The sequence below is a fragment of the Scyliorhinus torazame genome, chromosome 11 (genome assembly GCF_047496885.1).
Source record: "Scyliorhinus torazame isolate Kashiwa2021f chromosome 11, sScyTor2.1, whole genome shotgun sequence".
NCBI classification, from domain to species: Eukaryota; Metazoa; Chordata; class Chondrichthyes; order Carcharhiniformes; family Scyliorhinidae; genus Scyliorhinus; species Scyliorhinus torazame.
The window spans coordinates 48403210-48415947 of NC_092717.1; the positions used below are offsets into that span (position 1 = coordinate 48403210).

The 12738-nt window shown below is 50.0% G+C and overlaps 1 protein-coding gene across 5 annotated transcripts in view; it reads right to left on the minus strand.

The window, feature by feature from the left end:
* The window catches only part of amph (amphiphysin), a 452493-nt gene that overhangs the window by 300199 nt on the left and 139556 nt on the right, over positions 1 to 12738 (minus strand). For all 5 annotated transcript variants that reach the window (XM_072467226.1, XM_072467225.1, XM_072467224.1 and 2 more), the window contains exon 2: positions 6973 to 7053. In XM_072467226.1, coding sequence (XP_072323327.1) covers positions 6973 to 7053 — 81 coding nt within the window. The remainder of the gene's footprint in view (positions 1 to 6972; positions 7054 to 12738) is intronic.

Consider the following 12738-nt stretch of genomic DNA (forward strand, 5'->3'; position numbering starts at 1 on the left):
CCCCTGCAATGTTCACACACATCTTCTACTCCTTCCAAGAATCGGCTCATCCTCGCCCTTGTGAGGTGTGCTCTGTATACCACCTTCAGCTGTATCAGCCCAAACCTTGCACACGAGGTGGAGGCATTCACTCTCCGGAGCACCTGACACCAGACATCTTTCAATCCCGACCCCCTGCACAAACTCTCCTACATTCTGACCCACTGGAAATCAACCCCTCTGACCCAGCTCCGCACCTTCTCCACATTCGCCGCCCAGTAGTAATACATCAGGTTCGGAAGACCCAAACCCCCTGCCTGCCTTCCCCTCTGTTGCAGAACCTTTCTAACTCTGACCACCTTCCCACCCCATATGAACGAAGTAATCTTTCCCTCAATCTCTCTGAAAAAATCCTAAGGCAAATCTAATTTGATTGATTTTCTTTGATGAGGTAACAGGAAGGGTTGATGAAGGTAATATGAAAGTAAAAAAATAGGAACTGGATTCGGCCTTTGACTCTTCAAGACTGCTTTGCCATTCAACAAAAGCATGGCTGATCTTCTATCTCAATTCCACTATCCACATATCCCCAATCTAAAAACCTATTGATAACCAATTATTTTTCCTACCAAAGTGGATGACTTCACACTTCACCATATTGTATTCCACCTGCCATGCTCTTGTCCCTCACCCATCCTGTCTATATCCCTCTGCATATTTGTTGTGTCCTCCTCAATGCTTACTTTCCTACCTAACTTTGTATCATCAACATTCTTGGCCCCCTGATTTAGGCCATTAACATAGTTTGCACTGAGTCACAAGTATTGCTTCTTGTAGTACCCCACTAGTTATAGTCTGCTAACCCAAATGTATCACATTTAATCCTATTCTCGGCTTATTCTGTCCATTATTGAATCCTTAATCTATGCTAACATATTACCCCCATTTGGATGAGTACTAATTTTGTGCAAAAATCACTTGTAGGGCACCAAATCCTCCGCATCCACTGGTTCCCTCTTATTCATCTTATGAGTTACATCCTCAAAACCTCTTACAGTTTTATCAAACATGACTTCCCTTTCATAAATCTATGATGACTCTGTATAATCATGTAATCTAATGGAGTCAAAGGGATGATGACAGCATGGGTGCAAAGGTGGCTGAGTGACAGGGAACAGAGATAGCGATGAACAAAATAAAATCAGAAAGCACTGGAAATACTCGGCAGATCTGGCAGCACCTTTGGAGAGAGAAATGGTGTTAACGTTTCAAGTCAAATATGACTCTGTCTACTCGGTTTCTGTTTCTCTCTTCACAAATGCTGCCAGGCCTGCTGAGTATTTCCAGCACTTTCTGTTTTAATTTCACATTTCCAACATCCGCAGTGTTTTGCTTCTACTGAAATGGAGAATGGTTACTTTTCGGACTGGAGAAAAATATATGGTCGTGTTTCCCCAAGAGTCGGTATTAAGGCCACTGCGTTTTTGATAGTTGTTAACGGCCTAGACTTGAGTACAGGGCACAATTCCAAAATTTTCAGAGAACCCAAAGCTGAGAAGCATTGCGAATTGTGAGGAGGCCGGGGATGGACTTCAAGAGGATATAGACAGGTTAATGAAATGGGCAGACATGTGACTGCTAAAATTTCGTGCAGCAAAGTGTCAAGTGGTACATTTTGGTAGGAGGAATGGAGAGAGGCCGGAGAAACAAATGGGTACAATTCGAAAGTGGGTTCAGGAATAGAGCGACCTCGGGGCGCACAAAAAGGTGAAGGTGGCAGGACGGTTGAGCAAGTGGTTAAAAAGGCATACCGTCCTGTTGGCTTTAGAAATATAGAGGCATAGGCTGGGATTTTCCAGCCTCACCGCAGCACCTTCCCACACGGGGGATGTGGGAAGTCATTCAAATGTACATTGACTTTGTCGGGACTGAAAGACCCTACGGCAGGAAGGGTTGGAAATTACGATGAGCCTTCATAAAACACCAGTTTAGCCTGAACTGGAGTATTGTGTCCAATTGTGGGCAACACACGTTCGGAAGGATGTGAAGGTATTGGAGAAGGTGCAGAAAATATTTACAAGAATGATTCCAAGGATGAGGGGCTTCAGTTACATGGATGAGTTGGAGAAAATGTTCTGAAGGGCCCAGAATCAGGAAACGTAAGGAGTTATTTAACGGGCCCATTAGCCGCAGGCGGAAATCCCGTAAAGGTCGCTAAATATTGCGAGAAGCCAAAATCAGGATTTGCGATGGTGAGATTTCAGAACACAATATTCCCGGTCCCGCCATGGTGACATGATCAGGACATGAACCTGATTAACTGAGTTTGAATCCATTAGTTAACATCGCATCTTCAGCCCTCATCGAATCTTCCCACCCGTCAGGCATGACGTCACAACAGGACAAATTACTATTGCTTTTTAAAAATGGGAAGTAGGCGCCATGACCTCTGAGAAGGAGCAAGGAGGTGAGCATCACTGTCTCCACGGAGCACCAGGGAGTCCCAGGGGACAGAGACCACTGACCAGCTCCGGAGTAGAGAGGCCTTGTCCGGTGGAGGGTGTGAGAGAAAGAGGGCAGCTGTCGGGGCATAAGGCTGTACCCACAATGCAGGGTGTGGGTTGAGGTTGATGCCAATGGTCCTGAAGTCTGTTTTCAGTGCGAGTCTGCTGTCTGTGGCTTAGGAGTCTGGGGGACTGCTGCAAGTGGGGAGTTGAGTGTAATGGGAGTCAAGGGATCGGGCCTAATGGGCTGGGTGGATGAGACCCTGAAAAAGACAGCAACATGGTGCCCAACTGGTGGGGGGACCTCAACCGATGGAGTAACTGTCCAGGAGGCTTAAGTGTTGAGGGAGGACAGGAATGAGATCTCTTAATTATGCAGCTTAAGTAACAAGTGTGCCAATTAGCTCTGCCTCTCCCTGAAGCAGAAAAGAATTGTGGCCTTTAACATTCCTGAGACTCATGCTTGTGGCACTAATTGGACATCAAGAGTTCATCCTTAACAACGTCAGCTCTCAAAGTCAAGGAAAGGGATGAAGTCCTCAGGGTTTAGGGCATGGGATCAAGAGGCAATGGGGTCAATTCCCTTCTGTGAAAAATGAAATGAAATGAAAATCGCTTATTGTCACAAGTAGGCTTCAAATGAAGTTACTGTGAAAAGCCCCTAGTCTCCACATTCCGGCATCTGTTCAGGGAGGCTGGTACGGGAATTGAACCATGCTGCTGGCCTGCCTTGGTCTGCTTTCAAAGCCAGCGATTTAGCCCTGTGCTAAACCAGCCCCTGTTTCTCAGAGAGCATGCATGACAGCTACATCCTCGGCCAGTCACAGATCCCTAGAAGCTTGAAAGGGCTCTCTAGGCTACAGGTATGGCTCCTTGGGGACAAGGACAGGTCGTGGCTGATGATGCCCGTACCGAGGCTACGGACTGCAGCGGAGCCCAGGTATGATGAGGCGCACAGTGAGACACAAGCTGTTATCGAGCGGTGCATCGGCTTGTTGAAGATGCAGTTCTGCTGCCTTGACAGGTCCGGTGGGGCCCTACAATACAGCCCCGATAAGGTCTCCAGTGTTGTCATGGTCTGCTGTGCCCTCCATAACCTGTCTCTGCAGTGGGGTGAGGAGCTTCCTGAGGATAACCTCGAAAAGTGACACATGTGCTTGAATGAGTAGGCCGTGCAGGAGGGCATTGAGGAACAGCCCACTGAGGATGGAGGACAGGCAGGGACGAGTTGCATATAGGCCCTCATCACCGTCTGCCTCAAGATGGAGGACCAGCTTGCTGTCCGACAGCGTGACCTCTGCCCAGGATGCATGACCTCTCTGTGACCAGGGGATGAGGGTAACCAAGAGATTTATCATCAGGGTGCTGGGGCTGGAGAGCCCTTGAATGTCTGCTGCTTAGTCAATGCAGGAGGCTGATGATAACTCACAGTGAGGAATGGTCTGTGATGCTCCTCAGCCACTGCTCATGTTTGACTCCTGTCTGTCTACTGCCAGCATGCTGACTCCCCGGCTCATGCGAGTGAGGTTCTGCACTACATTCCTTTGTCCTTTTGCTCTCGAGAGGGATTAGGGACGAAGCTCTAGGCTTCACTAAATCATGCCAGAGTCCTATCAATGCGAATGAAACAATCACTCTGAGAGGGCCTAAGTGTCAGGTGGGTGTGGAGGGCCAGTGAGAACAGTTGTGACCCAATGGGGAGAAACACAATGCCATTAGGAGGAGGGTTAAAGAATGTGAGGAGTTAAGGTAATGAGCAACAATAACATTTAATTTAGTGACATATCCAAATGCAACAAGTGACAACCTCTCCAACTGCTAGTGCCTACCTTCACCCATGCCCACACTGTGCCTCTCCAATTCCTTCGTCTTGCGAACCCTCCCACTAGGTCTAGGTGTGCTAGCCTGCTGCCTTCCACACCCTGATGCCTGATATGCCTTTGATGGGCATCCTCTGGAGGGCCGAGCCCCAGAGGGCTCCGGCTTACTTTTGGGTGGCACTGTTCAACCGACTGTGTCTAAGATGTGATGGTTTCAGGAAGGGGTAACTTAAATTGGTTGGTCAGTCCCTGGGTCTCCTGGGTGGAAGGCCCTCCCTCCAGCTGCTCGTGGACCTCTGCGTTACTCCATGGGATGGAGGGGCAGCTGGAGGGAGCTCCAGAAGCCTCAACGTCATCTGGCGCTACCAGTCCTGAAAGCCGGTATGGTCTGAACCATATAGTCGTAGCCCTCAGCCAGGGTCCTCAGGGACTGAGCCATGCTTTGGAGTTCTCCCGCCATGTATCTGACCTCGGGCACAAGGCTTTCTACTGTGGCCACCACCTGTGCAGTGTTGGCCTGGGTGCCACACATTGCCGGCACCATCTCCTGCGACAGAAGGCTTTGGGACTCCTCCATTCAACCTTGCAGTCGCAAAAGTGTCACTGACACACATCTGCTCCTGGTATTCCCAGTTCTGCCTTTGCAACTTAAGCAGCTGAGGGACGAAGGTGTCCAGAGGCGGAGCACTTGGATGGGATCCAGCAGACCTCCGACTGTCTGATTCCTGGGACTTTCCTGCCACCACCTGATGTGCATCAGAAGCAGTGTGGCGCTCACCAGATAGTGACCCAGAAGCCTGCCTGCTAGGATCGCCCACTGAGGTGTGTCTTTCTGCACTGGTGGATGTGCGGGTGACAACCATGAACCATCTTTGGTGTCCTCTGATATCTCCTCCGAGGTCATGTCGAGGGTGGGTGATGGGACTCTGCTACCGGACGGGTCAGGCTGATCGGTGATGTTCCTGCAAGGAAAGGAACAATTTGTACATGGTCAGGGCAATGGTCTGTGATACACAGAACTCAGTTGAGTTTGGTCATCTGTATGAACGTGCAGTGGTTCCTCACTTTTCTCTCTCAGGTCCACCTTGCTCTCAGCACAGGCCCGCTCTTGCACCTCCCCTGCAAGCTTCAGGGCCCTCTCCTCGAAAGGAGTCAGGGTCTTCAGCTCGGGCATCCCATCGCTCGTCTTCTCTCACTCACAGCCGTTGTGAGCAACCTTATCCTGCAGGAAAAAAAATGGGAGTGATGTGAGCTGGCCGTCTGGCGGGTCAGATGTTGATGACATCTGGCATGTGTGGGCACTCGACGGATGAGGAGTGCCGGGGAGTTGAGAAAGCCTGTGGGACGTCTGGTGCTGGGGCCTTGCGAAGGGTGATGGCAAGATAGAGTGCAGAGAGGAGACAGGGAGCACTTACCCTGGCAGAAAGGAGTAGGCCGCTCATCTCCTTGCGACCCTGCACCCCTGTCCTCTTGGGCAGGCTGCTGGCACTAACCAATGCTGTGACGGTTTCCCAGGCAGGGTTCATTATCTTACTGGAGGGTCTCCTGCCAGCACGAGGGTATAGTGTTGCCCGTTTCTTCTCCATGGTATCCAGCATATGGGGGATGGCCCCCTCTGTGTTTCGCGCAGCTGGCTTCCTGGCTGTCATCCTTCTGGCTTAGGTGAGAGCAAGTGCTGTGGAGCTGTTTAAATGCAGCACCTCCTTCATTAATGTGCTCAGATGACACTCCTCGCAACCCCCCAGGATGGGGCGAATCAGACAGACACTTTGCGCCTCAGGCGAGGCATTTTTCACGTGAGGAACATTTTTGTCTTCAAAGTCGCTAAAAATTGTAGTCCGCATCGTGCCGGCAGGAACCACATTGATTTTCGCTGCCGAGGATGACACTTTGTAAACCTTTGGGGGAAATTCCTCCCATAGTTTCTGCTGAGAAGGCCACAAGTTCAGAAATTCGCTCCATAAACCTCCCCCCCCCCCCCCCCCCCGAACTCTCTGTCCTTCTTTTAGATCTTTGGCCAAGCTTTTCCTTTTAGACAAATTTGTTTTATAATGTTCCTGTGAAGACTGGAATGTTTTACGATGTCAGAATGCGCTATATAAATGCAAGCGTTATTGTCGCTCTTCACACTAGCCGAGAACTGGTTCAGGGTGATAAAACCTCAAAAGTGAACGGACAATTATAAAATAGAGGAGGGGAGAACATCAGACATTTTCTGAATGAAATCAGTTAATAATGGTAAAATGATTGATTCCTGAACCAACGATGGTACAGCTTGTTAATGTTCAACATCAACGAGCATGACTTTATTACATTAGTAGCCAGAAAGCACTATTTCCTTCTCGATCAAGTGCTAACTTCACATACATTCTGAATGTCTAGTTCTCGACCTGAACGCTCCTGGGCCTTTCTTCCTCCTTCGACCCAAAAAAAGGAAACCGAGTCAGCTACACTTCCCCATCAGTTCATTGTTGGCTTCTAAAAGGTTTGCTGCATTGGTCTCAGTTGCGGTGGGGAGGTGCAAATGCTGGCCTGACTCCCAAGCCCACGAACAAATGGAAAAAAAACAGTGACTGCACCACAAAAGTAATAATGGGTTGAGATATACTTTGGGGAATCATGGGGATATGAGAATGTACCATGTGCTTACAAAATCCTTCTTTACTTACTTCTTGCTTTTTGAAGTTCTGTACAAACCCTTCAAACTGTTCATCTCTTGTTTCATCCGCTTTACCGAGTTTCTGAAGCACCTGCGAATTGAGAAAAAAACATTCTGATGTTACTTAACATTGCTGTAGTGAAGATGATTTTCAAAGTGACACTTGACTGCTGCTTCAGTCAAGAGGCATGGTTAATAATAGAATCATCGAATGCCTATTGCACAGTACGGGCTCCTTCCTTTGGTCCGGTCATGACTCAGCTAGTCCAATTTTGCCACCCTCTCCCTGTAGCCCTAGAAAGTCTCTCTCTTCAGGTAACTGTTCAACTCTCTTAAAAGCCCCACTTGAATCTGACTCCGTCACACTCTCAGGCGGCGCTCTCTAGTTCCGAACCACTCATATCGCCTGTGGTTCTTTTGCCAATTAAATTGAAATCGGTCGGTGTACTCCAGTTCGCGACAATTTATTGTGATCTACTTTATCTAGACCCCTCATAATTTTCAGCACTTTGACCAAATTTCCTCACGACCGTATCTTCTCAAATGAGAACAACCCCAGCTTCTCCAATTTATCCATTTAACTGAAGTCCCTCGTCCATGGATCCATTCTTGTAAATCTTTTCTGCACCCTCTCCAATGCCTTCACATTCTTATGAAAGTGTGGTGCTTAAAAAAGGACACGATGGGGTGAATTCTCCACCTCCCCAGTGGCGTGTTTGTTGGCAGCGAGCTGTCCCTGGCAGCGGGATTCTCTGTTCCGCTGCTGGCCAATGAGATTTTACATTGTAGCCACCCCACACCGCCAGGAATCCCGCCAATGGGGGTGCGCTACCGGTGGGAGGTAGAATCCCACCAGCAGGGAATTCATCCCTGTAGCCATCTGGGATGGCCACTTCCCGATTACAAAATGGACACTTTGCAAAGATTGCAGGGAAAATGGACAGTGCTGAGAAAACAAGCAGGTTCAGGGCTTGTCTGTATATTGGAGCCACAGCTCCCAGACAAGACCAAAACTGTAGGCCCATTAGCACACTAATGGCCCATCTCCGGGAACAAAAGAGTAACATTTGAGTAACCGATACTAAGGCAGACACCCCGGCGCCAGAGGAGACCGGAACAAAGAAGGCCAACGGCCGCCTAGGACACGCCCAGCCATCAGGGACCCACCCCTTTATTGGATGAAATCAACAGGAATGATCAAGAAATGGCCCGATTGATTGGGGCCAAGTTCAAAGCCCGCCCAAAAGAGCGCGAAGCCCCTTTGGGTATTAGAAGGAGCCCCCAAGAGAGAATCGCTCTCTTGGACTTGGCTCTCACAGCGGAGAGACCCGTCCACCAGCTGCACCAGAAGCAAGTAAGTTCAAGGTCAACGCTCGCTACCAGACGGATGACCTTAGCTGTTCCCCTTCACCAGTTCGACCCCAGCAGCCTCAGATCTGAACAACGGCCATTGTTCCTCTGACTGAGTGGGCGCCTGAAGCTAAGTATAGGCTTTAGCAGTAGTGATAGTTCAGTCTGTAGAGTTTCGTGCATGAGTAGATATTGACTGTGTATGGAAATAAATAAGCATTGACTTTGAACTAACTAACTGGTGAACCGAGTCTTTGATCAGTATTCAGGTTTGAACCTGGTGGCGGTATCGAGATACCTGGCGACTCCAGAGCAAACGTAATTAGAATTAAGGAAGGCGACCATATTGACCGCCATATTCAGAGCCAACCAAAGAGAGCACCATCCCAATACTTCAGTTAAGGTCAACCAATGTTTTATAAAGATTCACCATCATTTCATTGCTTTTGTACTCTATGGGCGGGATGTATCGGCCGCCTCCAGATGGAATTAGAGCGGGACATGGTCAGTAAATGCCAGGGTTTCCCAACAGCTGTAATGCCTCATGAGATCAAACCAGGTGTCGTGATCTGGTTCCCACTCACAATGGGTGGGACCCAGGTCTTGCACGGCTAAGTAGGTTTATGGAGCCACTTAACCATTCTGACATTGGATCTAACCAGCTCCCGGCATCTATCGGCCTCTGCAGAGAGACCTCCAGCTGGGCACCATTCAGTACTTGTCCACACAAACGTGGATGAGGCAGAATGGCACCTGGGGTGGGTGGGGGTTAGGGGGGGGGGGGGGTCTCCCAGCCATTGGGTCCACTGGATGGTCAGACAGAGGGCAGGGTGGCACCCTGGCTCTCCCCTCTGGCACCCAGACACATTGGTACTGCCAGGCTGGCACCTTGGCACTGTCACCATGGCACTTCCAAGGTGCCGAGGTGCCACTGCAAAGGATCAGGGAGCGAGGAGGCCAGGCACATGAAAGGACGGATGAGGGGATATGAAGGGTGGTGAGGTGAAGGGTGGGTATGAAGTGGTCCTAAAAGGGGAGGGCCCGAAAGGGGTGAGGGAAGGCCTGAAAGTGTGTGTGTGTGTGTGTGTTTGTGTTTGTGTGTGTTAGGGGGACTTAGTGACACCATAGCAGGGTGTCCTCACTTTGGGGGGGTGGGGGGGGGTGATGTCCATGTGGGTGGGGCATGACATTGCCCGTGAGTAGGGCGTGGCTGGGACCCTCAAGCTTTTGTAGAAATCAGGGCACCCTTTACAATTGGTGGCCTGTTCTCTGAGGAGTTGGTCTGGTCAGTGAGTTCAGCTCCCAGTGATGAAAAAAATTATAAGAATGCGCTAGCCCAGTGAGAAACTCCCCAGGGTCCAAACAATTGATTAAGCGTGATTAGATAGCAGTGGGGAACTCACCGACAGAGTCAGAGAGAAACGCCCAGCCAAATCCACCCGAAATGTCACTTTGTTAAAGCGCTCCCTTTATAATTTCTCAACCTGCTCTGCCGCCAAGATCCCTCTGATCCATCCCTAGTTTTTGAATTGTATTCTTTATTGTATGTTGGGGGCGATTCTCCGAGCCCCGCGCCGGGCCGGGGAATCAGCGCAACCGCGCCACGATGCCCCGACGCCGGCGGGCGATTCCCCGAGGTGCGGAGAATCGCTGCCATTTGCGCCGGCGCAGTTGGCGTGGCGCCGGCAGCTGGAATTGGCGGGGCTGCCGATTCTCCGGCCCGGATGGGCCGAGTGGCTGCGCAGATACGACAAGGTCCCGCCAGCGCCGTTCACCCATGGTCGCTGCCGGCGGGAACTCTGCGCGCATGGATGGGGGGCAGCCTGTGGGGGGGGGGGGGGGGGGGGTTGGTGGGGGAGGGGGGCTCAGTCCCCAGGGGGTGGCCACTGAGGGGGTCTGGCCTGCGATCTGGGCCCACCGATCGGCGGGCCGGCCTCTCCCCCCCCGGGCCTACTTTCCTGCGCCTGAAAACTGGCGCCATGTTGAGTCGAGGGCGGCGCGCTGAAGAAGTCCCACGCGCATGCGCAGGTTGGCATGGCCCAACAATGCATGCGCAGGTTGGTGTGGGGCCCATTTGGCACCGGGAAGGGAGGCTGGAGCGGCGTGACCCGCTCCAGCACCGTGCTGGCCCTCTGTGGGCCATTGTGAAACGCGACAGCGTTCATGACGGCCCGAACACTTGGGCTCCATTTGGGAGAATCGCCCCCGTTGTATCTCCTCATTCTTCCAAGCATGCCGGGCATATTCCATCCCACCATTCCTCATACCCAGTTTGAAAAGTACCATGGTTCACTTTCTATGTATTTTTTAATCTCCCCATTCATTCATTCATTACTGCCACTCACCTCAATCCACTCGCAATGGGATGCTGATCGTCACTCTCACTGACTACACTACATCGGGTGAGTACCTCACCTTCTGTAGCTCACACGTCCCAGGGACCATCATTGAAAAAAAGAGTAGGCTAGAAAAACAGCAGCAACTGGCAGACTTGCATTCGCCTCAGCAGCAAAGAGGCTGTTGAGGTCCAGCTGAATCACTCGGGGATCAGTAGCACAAGGACCCTGTCAGAACATCTGTTATAGGAGGCAGCACGGCGGTGCAGTGGTTAGCACTGCTGCCCTCACGGTGCCGAGGTCCCAGGTTCGATCCCGGCTCTGGGTCACTGTCCGTGTGGAGTTTGCACATTCTCCCAGTGTTTGCGTGGGTTTCGCCCCCACAACCCAAAGGATGTGCAGGGTATGTGGATTGGCCATGCTAAATTGCCCCTTAATTGGAAAAAATGAATTGGACTCTAAATTTATATTTAAAAAAAACACCTGTTCGAGAGCTTCCACGGTGCAAAGAACACAGCTCTCCAAGGAACCTATGCAGGCGATGACCACAGCCGCACAGGAGATGTCAGTCACATTAAGCAGGATGGAAGATAAATTATCTATGCTCAGAGTACGTAACTGATCTGCAGCGAGGTGTGCTGGAGCGAAATGGTAAGTGTGATATGTTGCTGATATGGTGCAACCCTCCAAAACACCCCCTCCTCCCCCTCCCCATCCCCTCACCTTGTGCAGTTACCTGCTCTCTATGTGGCTGATGCTGCCCCTGCACAGGTACTGTTGGAGCAATCTGACAGGGCTCCAAGACCCAAGGGGCATTAGCCAAAAATACCTGAGCAGACAAAGCAGGGACCTGACAGTCTGCCAATACCCCTGCTGAAAACACTGGGGATGCACCACGTAGAAGCAGAAGGAAGTGGGAGAGGAAGTAATTGCAATTCATGAAAGGTATGTACTGGGTGTTTGACAAAACACTATTACTATTTTAACACCACATCACATTTACATTACTGCTAATGCAAGACTGTTGCTCAAGGTGGCCACTGACACCCGTCTGGGCATGCAGACTTGTGCATGTGCAGGAAAACCAATGACGTTATTAGCTGGTGACACAGTGCCAGCAAAATCTGTCTTTTAGAAAAAAACTTCTGTGGAGACGGCTGGGGCAGGAACTCTCCTTCAATTCAACAGCCCTAGCGAAATGTCTCGAAAAACCTGAATTTATAGATTATGGTATTTTTATTCATTACATATAAAAATCATAGGTCCATGGGTACCTCAGGAACTGCAAAGTATAATTCATAGGAATTCTCATCCGCCAGACTTGTGAATAGTTAGTTCTTATCATTTGATTGGCAGTGACCCAAGAGCGTTTTAAAAACTACATGGGAGAAGAAATTTGATTTTCTTGTCACAAAAACAATATGAAGGCAACCTTTTGATCAACAGCAGTCATTTTCTTTTATTTGTTAATGGGACGTGGGGGTCGCAGGCTGTGCCAGCATTTATTGCCCATCCCTAATTACCCTTGAGGGGACAGTTAAGAATCAACAACATTGCTGTGGGTCTGGTGTCACATGTAGGCCAGACCAGGTAAAGACGTCAGATTTTCTTCCCGAAAAGGACATTAGTGAACCAGTTGAATTTTTATGACAATGGTTGCATGGTCATCATTAGACTTTTTTTAAATTCCAGATTTTTATTGAATTCAAATTTCACCATTTGCAGTGGCGGGATTTGAACCTGGGTCCCCAAAGCATTACTGTGGGTCTCTGGTTTACTAGTCCAGTGACAATACCACTACCCCACCGCCTCCTCCGAGGGAGCATTATAACTGTAGCTGCTTCGCCAGTCGTGACTGCAATACATTTTCAAAAAATGGACACATTGATCCATGGAGCAGGGATGGTGCTGAAGATCAGTTTAAATGCCACGGCTGACAATGAATACTTAGAAACAGAATCCATAGAATCCCTACAGCGCAGAAGGAGGCCATTCGGTCCATTGAGTCCACTCCGACCCTCTGAAAGAAAACCCTACCTAGGCCCAATCCCTTGCGCTATCCCCCACCCTATCCCCATTTCCCCACCTAA